An 18,600-nucleotide genomic window follows, 5' to 3' on the forward strand; every position below is an offset into this window, starting at 1 on the left:
ACACTGATGCCTTTAATATTTACATGATAGATTTGAAGAAAACAACTTAGTGCATTTTGACTTTGACAAACACAGCTGTCCTTGTATTTCTCTTGGTTTCTTACAGCTGTCCTCATCTTGACACCGAGCCAGCAGGCACAATACACAGAGCCTGAAACTCAACTCTACTGGAGTTCAGCCATCAGTGACATCACCTACTGTGATGTAATTTCTTCCATGAAAGACCCATTGTTATGGTTTTATGACAAATAGCCTGATTCTATACTTTAATGTGTCAATCTTTTAATTTGCTGTCTGTCATGCAACATGTGTTCGACCCTTTTTATAAACAGCCTATGGTCCGACCCTTGATTATAACATTCGTTCAGTTACATGGGACAATAGAGTTCATTTAATTCACGAGTAGTGACGTGAATAAGACCAAGTAGACAGACTGGAATCTCAGACATGTGCGCTTTATTGGGTTGTTGTGAAACACCAAGAGGCTCGGAGCCCCATGCACAAACCTTACACCTCCATACAAGGTAGAAGCTTTGTCTTTTGCATAATGACAAACACAAACTGGACCAAGTATTGTTTAAGGCTGATAGTACAAAAAACAAAACAAGTTTCAGATTATATAATTTACATATTAAGTAATACTACAGGCCTTTTGAGCCACGGCCCCAACCAGAGAATAAACCTTCATAGAGGCAAATAAGATGGTGAACACAGACATCTGGAATGACCTACACAAACACAACAATGAACTTCATGTTCCTCACACATTCACACCGCCTGGGACGCTCTGTACTTCCAGCAGAGTTTCTCCCCATCAGGGGGCAGGGTGCCATAGCCGTAGTGATGAGGGAAATGGAAGAGGTGTCTTGGGCTCAGCATACACCAGTGTGTTGGTGTAGGCATGTATGCAGAGCCCGTAGTTTGGGTTTGTAGCAGTGTGTTTTGGGGAGGGGGGTGGGGGGTGTGGGGGGAACTGTCTGTTTAGAAGCACTTCCTGTGGACAATGCTGGGGCCGGACTCATCATACTCCTGCTTGCTGATCCACATCTGCTGGAAGGTGGACAGAGAGGCCAGGATGGAGCCTCCGATCCAGACAGAGTACTTCCTCTCTGGGGGAGCAATGATCTGCAGGGAGGAAAATAGAAATAGGGTTAGAAATACCATAATTGTACTTCCTGCAAGTATTTAAGTCTACAATTAAATACAGTAAAAAAGGGAAAGCTAGAGATTGAATACTGCATTTACACAGTTTGTCCACTAAGGGCCAGTAGAGCGTTAAGAGTCTATAACATTCTTTGCATCACTGCCTCCTGGGATGTGCAGACGAGTTTTACCTTGATCTTCATGGTGGTGGGAGCCAAGGCAGTGATTTCCTTCTGCATGCGGTCAGCAATGCCAGGGTACATGGTGGTTCCTCCAGACATCACAGTGTTGGCGTACAGGTCCTTACGGATGTCCACATCACACTTCATGATGCTGTTGAAGGTAGTTTCGTGGATACCGCAAGATTCCATTCCTATGAAAAGAAGGCGTTCAGTCAAACGGAAGGAAATCTGTGAGGTGTCAGCGTTTGAAATTCAAGTCTCATCTTCTGTAAGTGTCGTAATGTTAATTACCAAGGAATGACGGCTGGAAGAGAGCCTCGGGACAACGGAACCTCTCGTTTCCGATGGTGATGACCTGTCCGTCGGGCAGCTCGTAGCTCTTCTCCAGGGAGGAAGAGGAGGCAGCGGTTCCCATTTCCTGCTCAAAGTCCAGAGCAACGTAGCACAGCTTCTCCTTGATGTCACGCACAATCTCACGCTCGGCTGAGAGAGAAGAAAACAATAATCATCATCATCACGATTTGTCCCTTTTGCTTTAAATATCAGCTTGCTTTGAAAACATGGTGCGCTGCTCACCTGTGGTGGTGAAGCTGTAGCCCCTCTCCGTCAGGATCTTCATGAGGTAGTCTGTCAGGTCCCTACCAGCGAGGTCCAACCTGAGGATGGCGTGGGGCAGGGCGTAGCCCTCGTAGATGGGCACAGTGTGGGTGACACCATCTCCAGAGTCCATCACGATACCAGTGGTACGACCGGAGGCGTACAGGGACAGCACAGCCTGGATGGCCACGTACATGGCAGGAGTGTTGAAGGTCTCAAACATGATCTGGAGGAGAGAGCGAAAGAACAAGGATGAGTCAATGAACTGAGTAAAAGGAAACTGGTATCGGTTAGTGTAGTCAGATCAAGGGCACAGAACAGGAGCTGTTGTGTTTTTGAATATTAACACCACTCATAACCCGTTAGTTTGATCATGTTAACTGTACAAGATAGAGTGCAACAACCCGCTCTACCATCTGTTGCCTCATGCAAACACCAGGGTGTGGTTAGATGTTTTTCATATATTGCAACACAGCAGTGACCATGCTGCAGATTGTCATTCCTGAAGCAGAGAGATAAAGACCTGAAGCATCCGCAGATGTGAAAAGATCAGCACAGGAAGGAAGACACCTGGAGGTTGAAGGAGCAGCAAGGAAGGAAATGGATTGAGAAGAAGAAGAAGAAGAAACTGCTGGGCGACAACATGGTTTCCCGTTGGTCGACCCTGCAGGTGAGCTGAGTGCATCAAGCCAATGTTACCTGGGTCATCTTCTCCCTGTTGGCTTTGGGGTTCAGGGGCGCCTCTGTGAGCAGGACCGGGTGCTCCTCCGGGGCCACTCGCAGCTCGTTGTAGAAGGTGTGATGCCAGATCTTCTCCATGTCGTCCCAGTTGGTGACGATACCGTGCTCAATGGGGTACTTCAGGGTCAGGATTCCCCTTTTGCTCTGTGCCTCATCACCGACGTAGCTGTCCTTCTGGCCCATTCCAACCATCACACCCTGGGAAGCAAAGAAGAGAGGGTGAGCACGTAAGTAAACGGTAGGTTATTCAAGTTTTTTTTTTGGATTTATATTGTGTTCAGGGGGGGGGAACTGTTTACCTGATGCCTGGGACGTCCAACAATGGAGGGGAACACGGCCCGGGGGGCGTCGTCTCCTGCAAAGCCAGCTTTGCACATACCGGAGCCATTGTCCACGACGAGGGCGGCGATTTCTTCTTCCATTTTCTGGACAGAGGAGGAGGAGGAGGAGGAGGGGGAGGGAAGGAGACAGAGGAGGGGATTGTTAAACACTGATGCCCTGTGACAGTCACGCCTCACATCTGGCAAACCGGTCTGAACCCCTGCCGTTGTGGGGAGTGGACGCTGGATGTCGCAGTGGCGCAGGCTCCAGCTGGGATCCAGGACTGGGAGACAAAAGGCTGATTCTCTCTCTCTCTCTCTCTCTCTCTTTCTCTCTCTCTCTCTCTGGTCTGGTCATGGCCATATAAGGAAAAACCAGGGGGCAGCTGGAGAAGGCGGTGGCCCCCAGTGAAACCTCCCAGTGTCCGAACACCGACCACTCCCTTTCACCACCCACCCACCCAACACTGACTGGTGTGATGAATGAACTTCCATCAGGAACAGTCATGTCGTTCCCATCAGGGTTAATTGGAGGAAAGGTTTGACTGACAAATCTCGTTTTATGCCAATGTCACCACAACCTCTCGTTACGCTTCCACCTCCAGTTTAAGTGGTTTTAACTTTAATCCGACTAATCTCCTCTCATCCTCTCTCTCTGTCTCTCTCGGGCCAAAGCATCTTCTTACCCGGGTCAGTGTGATTTGCTCTGCGGTGACAGCTCGGGAGCACCCGGGTTAAATCCGCACCGCCCCCCGGTTCAAACACACAATCACACACCGCAAACCACTAGTGTCTAAACTAAAAGATATTGTGTAGCGACGGAGCAGGAACACAACAACATGAATGAATGAGGTGGATTTTAAAAGTTGAGGAGTTGCACAGAAAACGCATCACAACTTAAATGAACGCAACTCAAACTCACACATTTAAACTACACATGAATCAGATCAGCTTGCGTGTGGGTGCGTTGCGGGGTCTCACCTGTGTGCGGGTTTGGATTGCGGGTTCTGGAGCTGGTCTGTGCGGGGTTTAGAAGATGAGGCTCCGGGTAATGTCTGATCTCGACTGCAACGGAAGCCGAGGAGCCGCTTCGCTTTATCAGCGCTCCTGCTGCAGCCCCGCGCCATAAAAGGAGAACTTTCCGCACGGCGGCCTCCCATTGGTCCCGCCGCGTCCGCTGGGCGTGGCGTAAATTGCGGGATGACGACCCCCCCATCCCCTCCCTCCCCCTTCCCCCTGGCAGCATGAAAAGTAGAGCCTCGATTTTTACTATCACACACTGATCGATACGGGGCGTGCTCGGTAATCGATCGATTCTCTCTGTTTGTTTCGCGATTAATTCGATTACTGTGTGACACATGTGGGCGGGGCGATCTCAGAACACGACATGTGCAAGAATAAATATGTCTGTAAGAAAAATACTGTTTTCTAATTGATCTGATATTAATTCACTGGTTATTAGTTTGAAACCCTGACACCATCCATACTGGGAGGGAGCCGCCATTTTTTATTCTATTTGTCCAAAGTCTTTTTTGAAATATTTAACTTATTTTGAAATATTTAACTTATTTTGAAATATTTAACTTATTTTGAAATATTTAACTTATTTTGAAATATTTTACTTATTTAACCTAATATTTAACTTAAATATTTAACTTAAATATTTAACTTATTGCCTTTGCTGTTTTAAAGGGTGTCCTATGCAAATAATAAAGTTATTGTTTTTTATTTGTATTTGATACGATAAACCCATGCTAGTTTTCTTTCTGTGCATTGAAAGATTTATCAAATTGCACAATTCAGAAATCAACTGGTTCAAGAGTCAAACCCTCGTCATGCATTTGCTGCAAGGTGCAAATTCATTCATTCATCACACACACACTTTTGGCAGGTGATGCCAGGACAGTGTTAACACTTCAATGACATGTCTGCCCTTGGCACAGACACACACACACACACACAGACACACACACACACAGACAAACACACCGCGTTGACAGTGATATGTGTGGTCAAGCTGAGTGAGATATGTGTACAGCCAACACTTGAGTGGGTGTGAATCTCTTATCTCTCATCACCTCTCTGGTTATCTTACAGTGAGTGGGGGGGGGGCAGAAAGAGGTGTGTCACAACATCCTCACACTTCTAATTGGTGTCGAAATCAAACTGAGGCCTGTTGTGACAGCGTTGTTCCCAAAACGTGACTCATGTACCTGATCCATCGTCATGTACGCACACGCCGGGCCACACCCACATGTCACACAACTTCACGCACAGGATCTCTCAAGCGTGAGAAATTTGTTAAGATGTTTGCGTTAGCTTTTTAAGAAACGCACACTTTCTTCCGGGAGACTCTCGGTGCAAAGCTACTGTTCGGATTTGGCTGGAGACTCAGATGGGGGGGGGGGGTCGGGGCGCTGCTTCGACTCAATAAGGGCACCGGACAAAGAATCATAAACTTACACCAGGAATTCTCACTGGCTCTACGTGCTCCTAATAAGGATATATATGAGGGAGCTGGAACGCCAAAAAGAGACAGGAAGTGGGCTTCCCGGGGCCTCAGTAGTGCAGGTGCACGCAGGAAGTGACCACACAGACCTATGGTGCACATGCAACACACGTCCTGAGGTGTGGAGCAGCTGAGGACAGCAGGGAAGAGGCTGATAAGACTGGCTTTCCAGACAGGCAGGATCACACACACACACACACACACACACACACACGAAGCAGGACAACCATCCCTTTAAGAGTTCCTTTGGATGACGTCCATATAAGGAGATATTGGAGCAAGTCACATGGGGGGAGAGAATGCACTGCTCAGGTCATGTGACCATTCTGAGGAAATGAATGAATCTCCCTTTTAAAGGGTGTGTGGCGGGATGTATGTGTGTGTCTGGTGTGTGTGTGTGTGTGTGTGTGTGTGTGTGTGTGTGTGTGTGTTTATGGGAATGAATATGCATTTTTTTTTGCATTCTTAACTCACACAGATTTATATTTAAATTAATTTATTCTTTTTTTTTTCACACTGTATTCTTACCATCTCCTCCCTGACAATAAGTCCCCATTGTTTCCTCTGCACAATCATACCATTGCTCAAGATATTTCAAAACTTATCAGCGTGCGTGAGTCATGCATGCATTACAACACACACACACACTCACACACACACATTCTCTCACACAGAGACACACACACATGCAAGCTCCCTCCCTGCATTGCTCACTAGCACAGTCAGAGAAACTCACAGGCCTGGCTCTCGGCTCTGACTCAGACCGTATATGGAAGAAGCTAGCAGGTAGCTTCAGTCCACTTTCCTCTCATCCATCTTCCTCTCTCCGGCCCTCTCTCTTTCTCTTTCAATCACGTTCACTTTGTTTCATTTATTTGCCACATTGCTCCTCACCCCTGAATCAACATCTCCCCTCTTGGGTTTTCCCAGGGTGAGGACAGTTATAGGAGTGCAGTGTGAGGTCAGTGCACATATTTGCCTGTTTCTCTCCCTACCGGTCTTTTCTCAGTCGGTTGAAGTATCGCATTCCTGTCGAGTTTCATACACAGACACCGAGAGGAGGTGTGGCAAGAGAGAGCAGAAGAGGGGAAGGAAGGATGATATGTGCAATGCTGTCGGAAATGCAATATTACAAGACAGTAATTGCTACAGAAGTCAAAAAATAAACCACAATTCTCCAAACAATTGCCAGGTCTGTGCACAGCGTGTGATTCTCTGGATTATTCCCAGATACAGCTCTGCCTCTCTGTAACCACATGACCCCCTGTTTGCCTCTCAGATCATTCGCTGTGACCGTTTCAGTCCAAAATAAACACGCCCAAGCAGCATGTGGTTAAAAATGTTCACCATTGAGTTTTCCTGAACAATGATTAACCTGTTCGGGGGTGTCAGGGGCGGACGACTTGCCTCTGGACATTCAATAAACTCTCATAAGTAGAATTTAACACCGGGCCCCTCTGTGAAACACGGACCATGAGTAACGTCCTCGACATATTTGCACTTCCATTCAAATTGTGTACAAACAACAAGCAGGGCCTCAGGGCCTCCTGGGGGTCTGAGGCCTCCTGGGGGTCTGAGGCCTCCTGGGGGTCTGAGGCCACTGGACAGCCGTCTGCTCTGCTTGTGATCTAGTTCTGACTGGAACTTCTCCGAGATATTTTGGAGAGAACAAGAGACATTGATCCCAGAGGCCTAAAGCTTGCATTATTCTCAGACAATTAAATTCGAATTAGTTTTCTTTGTTACCTCAGCCAGGGAGATGATCTTTTCAACCCTGTCCATTTCTGTTGGTTGGTTTGCGTGCTTGTTTGTTTTAAGCAGGATTAGGGCGAAACCTCTTGGACGAAATAGAATGAAACTTGGTCAAAAGATCCATAAAATCTTGGTTTGGATCCAGATCCAGGATTTGCTTTAATTTTGTGAGATTTTTATCAGAATTTGCTGTTTTCCCAGGGAATAGTTCATAGATTAATGGATAAAAGCTGGATAGTGGACTGATGGTTGTAGTTTACAGGAATTCTTCAACATTCAGGTAAATTCAGAAGATTTCCCTAGTTTCCAGTCTCCATATGCCTTATCCCAATTTGCAGAAACATAAAAAAAATATTTAATTAAAAAAATATACAATTATACACATCTACTCTTGTTGTTTCACAATTTTTTTTATTACAAAAAAGGACATTTGAGCAGTAGGATATCAAAATGAGCTGCAGATACCAGTGTCCGCACAGATTCTTCACGTGTAGTCAGGCAGTCCAGCTCTTCCCCAGGTCCACCAGCTCCATCCCTTCACAGTACGACCGAGGCCTGGAAATCCGCACCTGCTTTTGGAACAACAACACCACATAATCACATAATGAAACCAATTACATCCCTCTCGGGCACACACATAAAAAAACCCGGCGCTCACCGTGGGCGTCCGGTGGGCGGCCAGCTGCTGCAGAAGTGGGAATGGAGTCCAGTGGATGGGTTCCACAGGCCAGCTACACACGGAGAGGTCGCTGGCCTTTCCCGAGTCCAACACACCTTCCCCCATACTCATCTCACTCCCCCTCCAAGCATACTGAGAGCTGCAGGTGACACACAGAGCCAGAGGTTGGATGACAGTGTGTGAATGAGCGTAAATACGTTTACACTTGTACATTTTTATCAAGAGTAACATTAGATAAAGATCAGGAGAGAGTGAGATTTGTCATTAGTGATTATTCTGATATGATGTCTCTTACATTGGACGTTTTTTTGTGTTTAAGACTGAATGTTTGCGTGTGTTTGTGTGTAAGTCAGTGCCTTGTGTACCTGTGTGGGTAAATGGTATTGATGTGTGTTCCGTGGCTGGGGCAGGTGGAGGCCAGTGACAGCGTGTCGTCATGGTAGCAGCAGGGGCGGTCGAGCGCCCGGAGGTGCAGTAACTCATCGGACCGCGTGAACGCAGGATTGTCCATCGAGTCGGCAGAGCCCGCCCACGAGCGCAACCAGAACCGACCCGACAGCTCATCAAAGTGGTTGAACCTGCGATAACTAAACACAGCAGATCATAACGAGGGTTGAATATTAAAGACTCACAATATCTAGATTATAGTTGAAATAACTGGCTGTGTATTAAAGGGAGGGATCTGAACAATCCTATGTTCATTCTGCAGCATGACGACATACAGCCAGAGTCATGAAGAACTATCCTCAACTAGAAGGGCCCTCAGTGGAATGTGTACCCACGCCATAGTTCCTTTAAATTCAATCAAGCTCTTGATGAATCGATTCCTGTCAGTCTCAACTGTCAATCACAACGTTGTACTTTTACCCCATCAATTCAAGTGTTGTTTTTCAATTTTGTTCAACATCAGTGAAGAAAGATTTACTGGCAATGAAGATATGAGAGTATTGCATGTACTCACCCAGCACTTTATTAGTACACTAGACTTACTGGGCAGGGCCTGTGTAAAAAGCCTAACTTCCTTGTGACATGGATTCCACAAGATTTCTGAGGAAATGTTCCTTTAAGATTCTGATCTATGTCATCATAACTGCACAGCGTCTATTCCTCAGTCAATATCCTGTTCCACCACATTCCAGAGATGCTCAACTGGATTCATATCTGATAAACGACAGCACGACTATGACACCTAGTGGACTTTAATGTAATTACATCTACTCTACCTGAAGATTTGTCCATCTCAAGTCATTTGAAGCTATGTTTTGTAAAATGCATAAATACTTTTACCATATTTGTTAAGATGTGTAATATATTAATATTTAAAAAGCCCATTGCACTGCTCTGTTTTTGTATTAATATTGTGGTATGTTGGGAAGAATTGTGCACTAATAAACTAAAAGTGGTGTTTTTGTAAAAGTGGTTTGTGCACAGGGAAGAATTTTCAATGCTTTAATCAAAACCATCAGATCTGCAGCAGGTGCAACTGGATCTAAGAAGCTCATCAGCTCTTATCGGGTAAATCACAAGGTCAATTTGAAACTTTTAACAAAGACTTAAAGGAACTTCTTTTAAATCCACCCATGTTATGCTGCTTACCTGAACAGAAATGATTGTTATTTAGTACTTAAATATAATAATACAATAAATAAATGATTGTAGGGCTTTTCAACCCTCATTGGCTTTACATCATATAGTGTGAAATATTACCCAGTGTATATATTAATCTTTGTATTGTAGGTTGCATGTTGGAAGAATTTCATGTCCGGTAATGATGTCTGCAAAAGTTGTCAAACACAACGACAATGTTGTTCCTGAGTGTTGTTATAACATGTACATGTACACATCTGTGAGCGAGTGTGTACCTGCTGCGGGTCTGGTCCACTTTGGCCTGGATCAGAATGGCTCGGTAGCGCCGCACTGCCACAAAGGCCAAAACGCTGATGACTGTCACCATGATGAGCAGGACGGCAAGACAGGCGCCCACGAGACGCGCTCGAGTCATCCTCACGTCACACCTCTGACCCATGTACCAGAAGTCCTCTCCTACCAGGCAGCTGAGCCACGGGAACACAGATACACACACAGACATTTCTTAGATGGTTCATTAGTGTACAGGTAAGTGCACCCCTGAATGCATGTGTGTGTGTGTGTGTGTGTGTGTGTGTGTGTGTGTGTGTGTGTGTGTGTGTGTGTGTGTGTGTGTGTGTGTGTGTGCCAAGGGCAGACATGTCATTGAAGTGTTAACACTGTCCTGGCATCACCTGCCAATAGTGTGTGTGATGAATGAATGAATTTGCACCTTGCAGCAAATGCATGACGAGGGTTTGACTCTTGAACCAGTTGATTTCTGAATTGTGCAATTTGATAAATCTTTCAATGCACAGAAAGAAGACTAGCATGGGTTTATCGTATCAAATACAAATAAAAAACAATAACTTTATTATTTGCATAGGACACCTTTAAAACAGCAAAGGCAATAAGTTAAATATTTAAGTTAAATATTAAGTTAAATAAGTTAAATATTTCAAAATAAGTTAAATATTTCAAAAAAGACTCTGGACAAATAGAATAAAAAATGGCGGCTCCCTCCCACATTCACCTTCTAGCAGCCACCAACCACATTTTGTGCCAATTCAATTCATCAGTTATTCATTCACAGAATTTGAGATTGAGAAGTTTGACCTGCGAGAGCTGCTTTCAGACATGCACTGAAGTTAGGACATTTTCCTTAAACGTAGGAATGTGAGAACGTAAATGTCCAGGTTAGTTGCTCCAGACATTTTCAGAACTTTTCCTGCCAGCCCCCCGGAAAATGTCAGTGAGTCCACTTGAGAATACGTCAGGAAAATGTGTGGAAATTACAGTGAGCGAGTGAGTGGGCGTGTTGATGACGTTCTCAACACGCTACAGACCCAAAAGTGGACGAACACAAATATCTAAAGATGTAGAAGACACCGATGAAGATGCACCCCTGAATGCATGTGTGTGTGTGTGTGTGTGTGTGTGTGTGTGTGTGTGTGTTGTGTTCTCACCGGCACACTGGAAGTTGTCCTGGATGGTGCGTGCAGATGCCGTGGTTGTGGCAGTGGTCAAAGCGACAGACAGAGGAACAGTTATAGTTGGCAATGCCGGGCCGGTACACACATCTGTAGCCTGAGGGGCACTGAAGTAACCAGTCACACACGTCCCCCTGCAGACCTGGAGGGGAGAGGAGATGTGTGTCATTCTGTGTTTTCAATTCTGTGTTTGCGACGTCCCCTTCCTGTCTGTCTCTGCCCCTCTAACCCTAATCAATATCTGTTGACTGCACAGAAGCATTTATTGATACTACTGTCGACATAACCCTTTAAATACGTCTGCTTGCATGTCGATGTTAAGACACATTGCAGATAATGGGGCATGCGTTCCGGGAAATGAGTAATTAAAATAATGAATACAGGTTTTGGACGTCTTTTTAGTAAAACGCTGTGAGACCATGCAACCACAAGTGATTCTATCTTCCAACCTATGAATCCACCAAAAAACTGTAAGAGAAATGATACATCGGAATGCAGACCCGCCCCTCGAGTTATTGTGAATGTGCACAAGGCAAACACAGAAAGTGAAAGGAGCATGATGAACACATTCCATAGTAATAGTTTAATGTCAGAGTAAACCCAGATCGCTCATCAGATTTATCACAATTGGATGATGAGATTAAGTGAGTCAATCTAACATTGTTATGATGTTTACGTTAGTTTTCCTGCAACTGGGTTTATTGAAGCGGGTTAAGAAGGGAATTTACTCCCAGGTAAATGACTCCACTGTGGTTAAGCGCTAAGCTGGCAGTTGAAGTATGTCCGGACATTAGAGAAATGAGGGAAGAGAGGTGGAGAAATGCATGAAGCAAACATCTCTGGTTGGACTCAGTAGCCAGGTTAGGGTTAGGAGCTTTAATAGAAGTAAGCAGGCGCCTCAACAGAGTCTCACCTCCCAGCGTGACGTTGGTGATCCTGGACGTTCTGAACCACTTCCCCTCCCGAGCAGCCTGAGCGAGTCCCGTCCGCTCCAGCAGCGACGTGGGACCCGACTCCCCGAGCCACTGCAGAGCTCCGCTGGTTTTAAACTCCACCAAACTCTGCACCGCGTGACCACTGGAACCACAGCAGAACGGGACATTCACCTTCTAGCAGCCACCATTCATTCATTCATTCACAGAATTTGAGATTGAGAAGTTTGACCCGCGAGAGCTGCTTTCAGACATGCACTGAAGTTAGAACATTTTCCTTAATGTTTCTACGGAAACGTATAGGATCTGTATGTGAGAACGTTAATTTCCCAGTCAGGTGCTCCAGACATTTTTAGAACTTTTCCTGCCAGGCCCCTGGTTAAATGTCAGTGAGTCCACGTGAGAATACGTCAGGAAAATGTGTGGAAATTACAGTTGCTGATGTTCCCAACACGCTACAGACCCAAAAGTGGACGAAACACAGATATCTAATGATGAAAAAGAAGATGTAGAAGTCACCGAAGAAGAAAGACAACAAGAATCGAGCACGATAAGGGCTGATGCCGGAGTCTATATATCAGGAGTCAGGTCCCGCCTCCACGTGTCTGACTCTGACAATCTATGACATTCCTCATATGCACACTCTGAAAAATGTCCGGACACAACTTTCCAGACATTTTTCAGGAGATTGTGTCTGAAAATGGCTTCTGATTCGTTCTCCTGGCACCGTGAACATGTCACAGAACGCCAGAGCTAGCACAAGTATTTTTCAGAGAATTGAATGCTGAATTCCGTAACTTGAAATCTATAGCAACTAGGGCTGGGCAAGTTAACTAGTTAATTACGAGTTAACTCATCACTTATTTAACTCAACTAATTATTTTATCTTGCATTAACTCAGGTTTGATTATTTATTGTTTTATTGTGAAAGTCAGGCTTTTATTTTGTGAAAGTCTGTTGCTGACTGCTGCGGAACCGGAAAAAAGAAAATAATTGGCGGATGAACAACCATGGATAAGGCTACGGAGCTTTTACATGGCCATTTTCATTTTAAAGTCCTTCCAGACGGCGGAGTCGACAGAACCAAAGTTATTTGTAGCCATTGCCAAGGTGAATTTTCTTATCACCGGAGTACTTCCAGTCTAAAATATCACCTGAATTCAAAACACACAGTTGATATCAGCAAATCACTCAACGAAACAGCGAGCGGAGCGAGGCTTCGGCAGACTACGTTAGACGCAGGGAGGAGTATAGATTTTTCATAACGAAGAGGATAACATTAATGCCCTGGCAGTGGCATTGAGCTTTAACTTTGTATTTGCTTTGATAACATTGTTAAGTTGAGATTTACACTGAATATTTTATTTAACTGCTACTGTATTAAATGCTGATGTTAAAAGTGTTTGCACAACAAATGTTATGGCACTTTCGTTCATATGGCAGAACATTGAAAATAAAAGTATGCTATACACTACTTTTTAATTCATTATTGGATTTTGCGTATACATATGCGATTAATCGTGATTAATCAGGGAAATCGTGCGATTAACTCGATTAAAACTTTTAATCGTTGCCCAGCCCTAATAGCAACACGTGAGAGGAACACACTTTGGCTCTGCACCACCTCACCTGCTCCAGACTCCCAGCAGCCTGCTGAACCCTGGAGCTGTCTGTAGATACGGCTCCATCTGAAACAAACAGGGAGTAGGAACTTTAGTCACACTACATAAAGCTGTTTCTTAGTATTATTCTGCTTGCCAGTGTGTGTGGGTCTACTCAGCCCCTCACCCAGGCAGTGGTGTCCTCCTCCAAACCAGCGGGGGCAGCAGATCTGGACTCTTCTACGATCATCTGAAGCAGCAGCTCGATTGACTCCTCTGTACGGAACCAGCAAATAATTCCATTACAACAGGCCGGGATTTTGTGAAGAACACATTTTTGAAGAAACATTACCTTCCACAGTTGCAGGCTGGTCTGGAACAATGTAGAACCTGGGCGTCGGACTGGTTGAGGAGCTCCAGGTGGGGTCAGAGGTCAAGGTAGACGTGGTGGTGGTGGTCTCCTGACTGGGATACTGGGTCGACCATGATGGAGGTCGCCGCGGTGTTCCAGCTGTGGTAGTGTGTGTGGTGGTGCTGCCGGGAAACGGCTGCGTGGTGGACTCCTCCTCCTCTGCTTGTACTTCTACTTCTCTGTAATCTGGATTTGCAGAGGTGGGCGAGGACAGAGTGGAAGGTGCAGTGGTGGTGATGGAGCCGCGGGTCTGTTTACGCGTAGCAGGGATGTGAGTGGAGGAGAGCAAAGGGTTAGGACGCGAGGGTGTAAAGTTGATCGTGGATGCTCGTGAGGATGTAGGCTCGGTTTCGTCATCGGCGTGCACGGTGGGCGTAGGGACAGAGGTGAGAGACGTGGGCGTGCGAGTGGCGTGAGAACCTCCAGAGACCGCGGTGTGCGTGTACGAAGGTGCAGGGTGATGTGGGAACGTGCTGGTGTGCAAAGGAGGAACAGGTGAATCTGTGGGGGAGTGTTCTCGTGGGAGTGTGACAGTGGGACGCAGTGTCAACGTTTCAGTGCTGGTTTCGGTGGCGGCTGAGTTTTCACTCGCTGTGTCGCCCTGGGCCTCGGTGAAGGTGGGAACTGTGACATTTGTCTGTGTGCTTTCTGTTCCTGTGCTCGTCTGTGTGAATGCAGAAGGTGCGTGAGGAGAGCGTGTGAGGCCTTCTGTGCTTTGTGGAGAGTTGGTTTCACTCTGGGTGGAAGAAACGTGAAGCTTCACCACGTTGTCCAGTTTGTCAGAAGGCTCCAACGCAGCCGCTCCACTGGAAACGTCGGACGTGGCGGATTCCAACGAGCTTCGACTCGTGTTTGGCTGGAACGACCCTGCCGCCACAGAGCCCACGGCGCCCGACTCTGTGACGTGGGTGGCGGATGACTGATGAGTCTCAGCCGGCGCCCGCGAGGATGTGGACGACCCCGTGGGTTCGATATAAGTGTGTGCGCTGCTTGCGTCATCCTGCGGGGGTTCGGTGGGCGATTCCAAAGGGTCCGAGGTGATGGCGGACGTCCGATGGGAGTCAAGTCCGTCTGTGCTCCTCTGGCTTCTCCAGGAATGGGGCCGAACCTCTCCGGCTGTCCCACTGACCGCTGCACCACGTGGGACCGGGACGGTGGAACTCTCCCAGGTCGTCAGTGCACGTCGCTCAGGGAAAGAAGAAGTGAGAGACGGGAAATGGTGGAAGCTGGATCGAGAGGTGTGCGCTTGTGTGGTTTTATGTTGACCTGCGTGTTTAGGTGCGAGACTGCTTGTGTATTTGTCTGTGCCTGCGCCAGGAGAGGTGCTGGAGCGCCTGGCTGTTGCATCAGTCGGAGTTTTAACGGGCTCGTTGCTGGGGTTTGTTTCTGTGTTGGAAGCGTCTGTTTGGCGAAAATAGGGGTGTGTCGCAGATATGGGCCCATCGGAGCGGAGAGCGGCTCCAGATGTATCCGCTCCATTGTTCGGTCTTTCCTCAGGAAGAGGGAGAGTTCCCGTCCCAGCCACACTGAGGGGTGAGGTGGGGTGCAGCCGCCCCGTGTCCCGGGAGGAGGGACCAGACCCAGGCCGAGGCCCAGGACTCGACTCCAGAGCGTCGTAGCGGTGACCTATGACGCCCTCTGTCCCTCTAAACGCCTTTTCACTAACACGACTTGAAGTGCTGGTTCCTGTCGGGGACCAGCGTAGGAGGTCTCCGTCTGGATGTGGGCTGGTGTGGTCCTCCGAGGAATTCCTCTCATCTTCCTGGACTGGATAACCAGGAACAAACAGGAAAAAAAAACAGAGAGGGGGACAGAGTGAGCAGAGGCAGACTGGAAACCACAACAACATCACTCTCTCTCTCTCTCTCTCTATCTCTCTCTCTCACACCACAGCGGGCGTGATAAGAACTTTCCGAACTGACAGATTTACGGCTCGCAGCACATTTTGAACAATACATTTCCACAGGAGGAACCACAACATTCCTCTTTTTTTTCCCCCAGCAAAGGCCAGTAGCTCCAAAACAAGTCTCTTTCAAAATGTTATTACGACAATTAGATCAAAGTCTCGTGATCGGGGGGTGCAAGGGCAGGCAAGTGGGGCCACACTGACTCAATAAGGCAAACTGGATTATTGTGTAAACAGTTTCTCACCATAATAGGACAGCTGAATTACATTGGAGGAGGAGGTTCCTGCTCCCGTCCAAGTGAGGGCGGCTTGGTTTCCGTCACAGCCCGAGAGCAGAGCCGTCCCCGAGCTCTCCAGGACCCGGTCCTGAGCTTCCTGGTTCCTAACACAGCGAACCGCAACGCTCGAGTCACCTTCCAACCCTTCTAGCTTCAAATGTAACGTCCTACCCGGAGGAATGTGTATCATCCAAGTGCAAAGTGAAAGCTGGTTCAGGGATAGGAGACCTGTGGTGTCACTAATAAGTCCAGGTACAGTGAGACTCAGGCGGCCATTGGGCCCCTGGTCCAGGCTGACATCTCCACCACAGCGCCGGGGCGACAAGGCCAATGTTTTATCTGAGGAGAAAGAAAAGTTATATTTCACCCAGTTTAATTATTTAAACATTTATGACATTACATTTCATTTAGCTGACGCTTTTTATCCAAAGCAACTTACAATAAGTGCATTCAACCATGAGGGTACAAACCCAGAACAACAAGAATCAAAAAAAACAATAAATTAATTTATGGGACACAAGATGTAGAAAGTTCATCCTGAGATTAATTATTTGAGGATTGTTTAAGATGTGTTAATGTAATTATCATGCAATATAAGCTTAAGGAAATATAAAAATATTAATTGCAATAAAAATAATATATACAGCAAACAGGATTGCACATTAGTCAGTGATCTGGAAAGATACAAATAAGAAACAGAAATGAGACAAAAGGTTTTTAAATATTTCTCCTCTTTCTTTTGTCTTGTATTATCTGATTTAAAACACTGAGTTTATCACAGAACTGGACTTTCTACACAGAAACCCCCACAAAGCAGAACTATGGGGACTTTAAACTACCAAATACTAGAAGAGCAGTTTCAGACAAACATTTAATCCAATAAAAAGAAGAGAGTAAGTTCATTTAACAACAGTGTGTGTCGGCTGTGAGGTGTCGTTACCTGTTGTGATAATAAAAAGCAACAGGCAGGCGTGGAGCAGCATTTCCAATCCTGAGACATTTCAGAGTCGGACACCAGTTGGATCCTAACTCCATGCAGGGATTTGCAGCTCACGGTGCGACCAGAGAGAGACGGATCTGCACTTCTGATCCAAAGTGAAGCGGAGAGGCGTCAGGACCTTTCCTCCTCCATCGTCTCCTCGGCGCTGTCAGCTCTGCGTAATGAGACACACGTGTGTGAGGAGGGCGTCCCGCAGGGTGTGTGGGGGGGGGGGCAGGAGGTGGCAGAGGAGACAGCTTTCCAGAGGAGACAGCTGTCCTCGGCCTCCAGGCTCCAGGTCGTTTGAAACTGTCCCGAACCTCCGAGGATTCAAAGGGAGGAATCCGGTGAGCGCTGCGGGTGATGCGTCTTTACGCACAGCCTTTACGCGTCACAGGAAAACCATAACCCCACAGGAGGGAGGGGGGGGGGCGGTTCATTAGCCACTGTGACACTGCACCAAGTGACATGGCCGGATCAGACTGTTCAGGGGGGGGAGACATCTGTTGTATACAGTGGTGTATAAAGTACTTGAAAGCCATACTTGAGTAAAAGTACAGATATCTTACCTGAAAGTGACTTCGGTAAAAGTAAAAGTCACCCGTCAGAAAATGACTTGAGTAAAAGTCTTAAAGTAGCTCATATTAAAAGTACTTAAGTATCAAAAGTATCTGGTGTTGAAATGTACTTAAGTATCAAAAGTAAAAGTACCAAAATTAAAAATGCAAAGTGCTTTTTATAGTGGTCCTATAAAGACACAAAACTAACCAAAATGTTTCTCCTCAAGATTTATCTCAACTGACTGAAAAATTATAACAACAATATGAATATAATGTAGGTAATGTATAATTTTACAAATTTTGAACCCTAGATGAGAGAGAGAGAGAGAGAGAGAGAGAGAGAGAGAGAGAGAGAGGTGCGCCGTGCTCCGCTGCTCAAGTAACGAGCCAGTTTGAGAATGTAAGAAGTAGAAAGTACACATATTTTTGTTCAAATGTAACAAGTAAAAGTAAAAAGTCGTCAGGAAAATAAATACTCAAGTAAAGTACAGATATGTGAAAAATCTACTTAAGTACAGTAACGAAGTATTTCTACTTCGTAACTTCCCACCACTGGTTGTATACCATATACCCAACTTCCAGGCCAACTAATTGTTTTAAGTCTCGTCCGGCCTGATAAAAGAGGAGGGAATCCGCTTCTTGATATCTGAATGTACTAAGAACCACCATGCAATGTATATCAAAGTCACTTTAACAAAATCACAAAAGTTATCTAAGACCTGCATGCATCTTTCCGTCATTGACCTTCACTGCCGTATGGAGGGGTTTAAAAATAACATTTTAAAAACACTGCTCTAGAATTCCCAGACCTCACTGTTTACAGGTTTCACTTCACTTTCTACTGCTGGTAATATATTAGCAGTCCACCACTTTGCAGCTGACTGGAATATCTATACAACAATTATACCGATATAACTAGAATTACACTCTGTCTTGTGATGAAACTACATTTA

At 46.1% G+C, this 18,600-nt stretch overlaps 2 protein-coding genes across 3 annotated transcripts; both read right to left on the reverse strand.

Moving 5' to 3' along the window:
* Nucleotides 1-434: 434 nt before the first annotated feature.
* Nucleotides 435-4,039, reverse strand: actb1 (actin, beta 1). The gene is made up of 7 exons (XM_061092174.1): nucleotides 3,965-4,039; nucleotides 2,963-3,088; nucleotides 2,622-2,861; nucleotides 1,902-2,148; nucleotides 1,617-1,808; nucleotides 1,335-1,516; nucleotides 435-1,125 (listed from the first exon to the last, which is right to left on the reverse strand). The coding sequence occupies exons 2-7, from the start codon at nucleotides 3,083-3,085 to the stop codon at nucleotides 982-984; spliced, it is 1,128 nt and encodes a 375-aa protein (XP_060948157.1). The 5' UTR covers nucleotides 3,086-3,088; nucleotides 3,965-4,039; the 3' UTR covers nucleotides 435-981.
* Nucleotides 4,040-7,635: 3,596 nt separating this feature from the next.
* On the reverse strand, nucleotides 7,636-17,394 carry si:ch211-14k19.8 (mucin-2). 2 transcript variants are annotated; one of them, XM_061094934.1, is made up of 11 exons: nucleotides 17,049-17,394; nucleotides 16,076-16,447; nucleotides 13,865-15,691; nucleotides 13,700-13,788; nucleotides 13,541-13,599; nucleotides 11,893-12,056; nucleotides 10,956-11,121; nucleotides 9,786-9,977; nucleotides 8,289-8,510; nucleotides 7,903-8,062; nucleotides 7,636-7,816 (listed from the first exon to the last, which is right to left on the reverse strand). In XM_061094934.1, the coding sequence occupies exons 1-11, from the start codon at nucleotides 17,089-17,091 to the stop codon at nucleotides 7,739-7,741; spliced, it is 3,372 nt and encodes a 1,123-aa protein (XP_060950917.1). In that variant the 5' UTR covers nucleotides 17,092-17,394; the 3' UTR covers nucleotides 7,636-7,738. The 2 variants fall into 2 exon arrangements, with proteins under 2 accessions (XP_060950917.1, XP_060950926.1); XM_061094943.1 differs by having other exon boundaries at nucleotides 7,636-7,813; nucleotides 17,049-17,392.
* Nucleotides 17,395-18,600: the final 1,206 nt, after the last annotated feature.

The sequence above is a fragment of the Limanda limanda genome, chromosome 2, assembly GCF_963576545.1.
Source record: "Limanda limanda chromosome 2, fLimLim1.1, whole genome shotgun sequence".
In the NCBI taxonomy this organism is placed as follows: domain Eukaryota; kingdom Metazoa; phylum Chordata; class Actinopteri; order Pleuronectiformes; family Pleuronectidae; genus Limanda; species Limanda limanda.

What these genes read in the sequence shown, in the direction of transcription:
- si:ch211-14k19.8 (XM_061094934.1), bottom strand. Translation starts at nt 17,091, where the DNA reads ATGCTGCTCCACGCCTGCCTGTTGCTTTTTATTATCACAACAG. An exon ending in CCAGCCTGCAACTGTGGAAG is followed by an intron (nt 13,789 to 13,864) that starts GTAATGTTTCTT and finishes GGTTCCGTACAG; the next exon opens with AGGAGTCAATCGAGCTGCTG. An exon ending in GTGGACCAGACCCGCAGCAG is followed by an intron (nt 8,511 to 9,785) that starts GTACACACTCGC and finishes TGCTGTGTTTAG; the next exon opens with TTATCGCAGGTTCAACCACT.
- actb1 (XM_061092174.1), bottom strand. Translation starts at nt 3,085, where the DNA reads ATGGAAGAAGAAATCGCCGCCCTCGTCGTGGACAATGGCTCCGGTATG. An exon ending in CTTCCAGCCGTCATTCCTTG is followed by an intron (nt 1,517 to 1,616) that starts GTAATTAACATT and finishes TTCTTTTCATAG; the next exon opens with GAATGGAATCTTGCGGTATC. An exon ending in CCACCACCATGAAGATCAAG is followed by an intron (nt 1,126 to 1,334) that starts GTAAAACTCGTC and finishes TCCTCCCTGCAG; the next exon opens with ATCATTGCTCCCCCAGAGAG.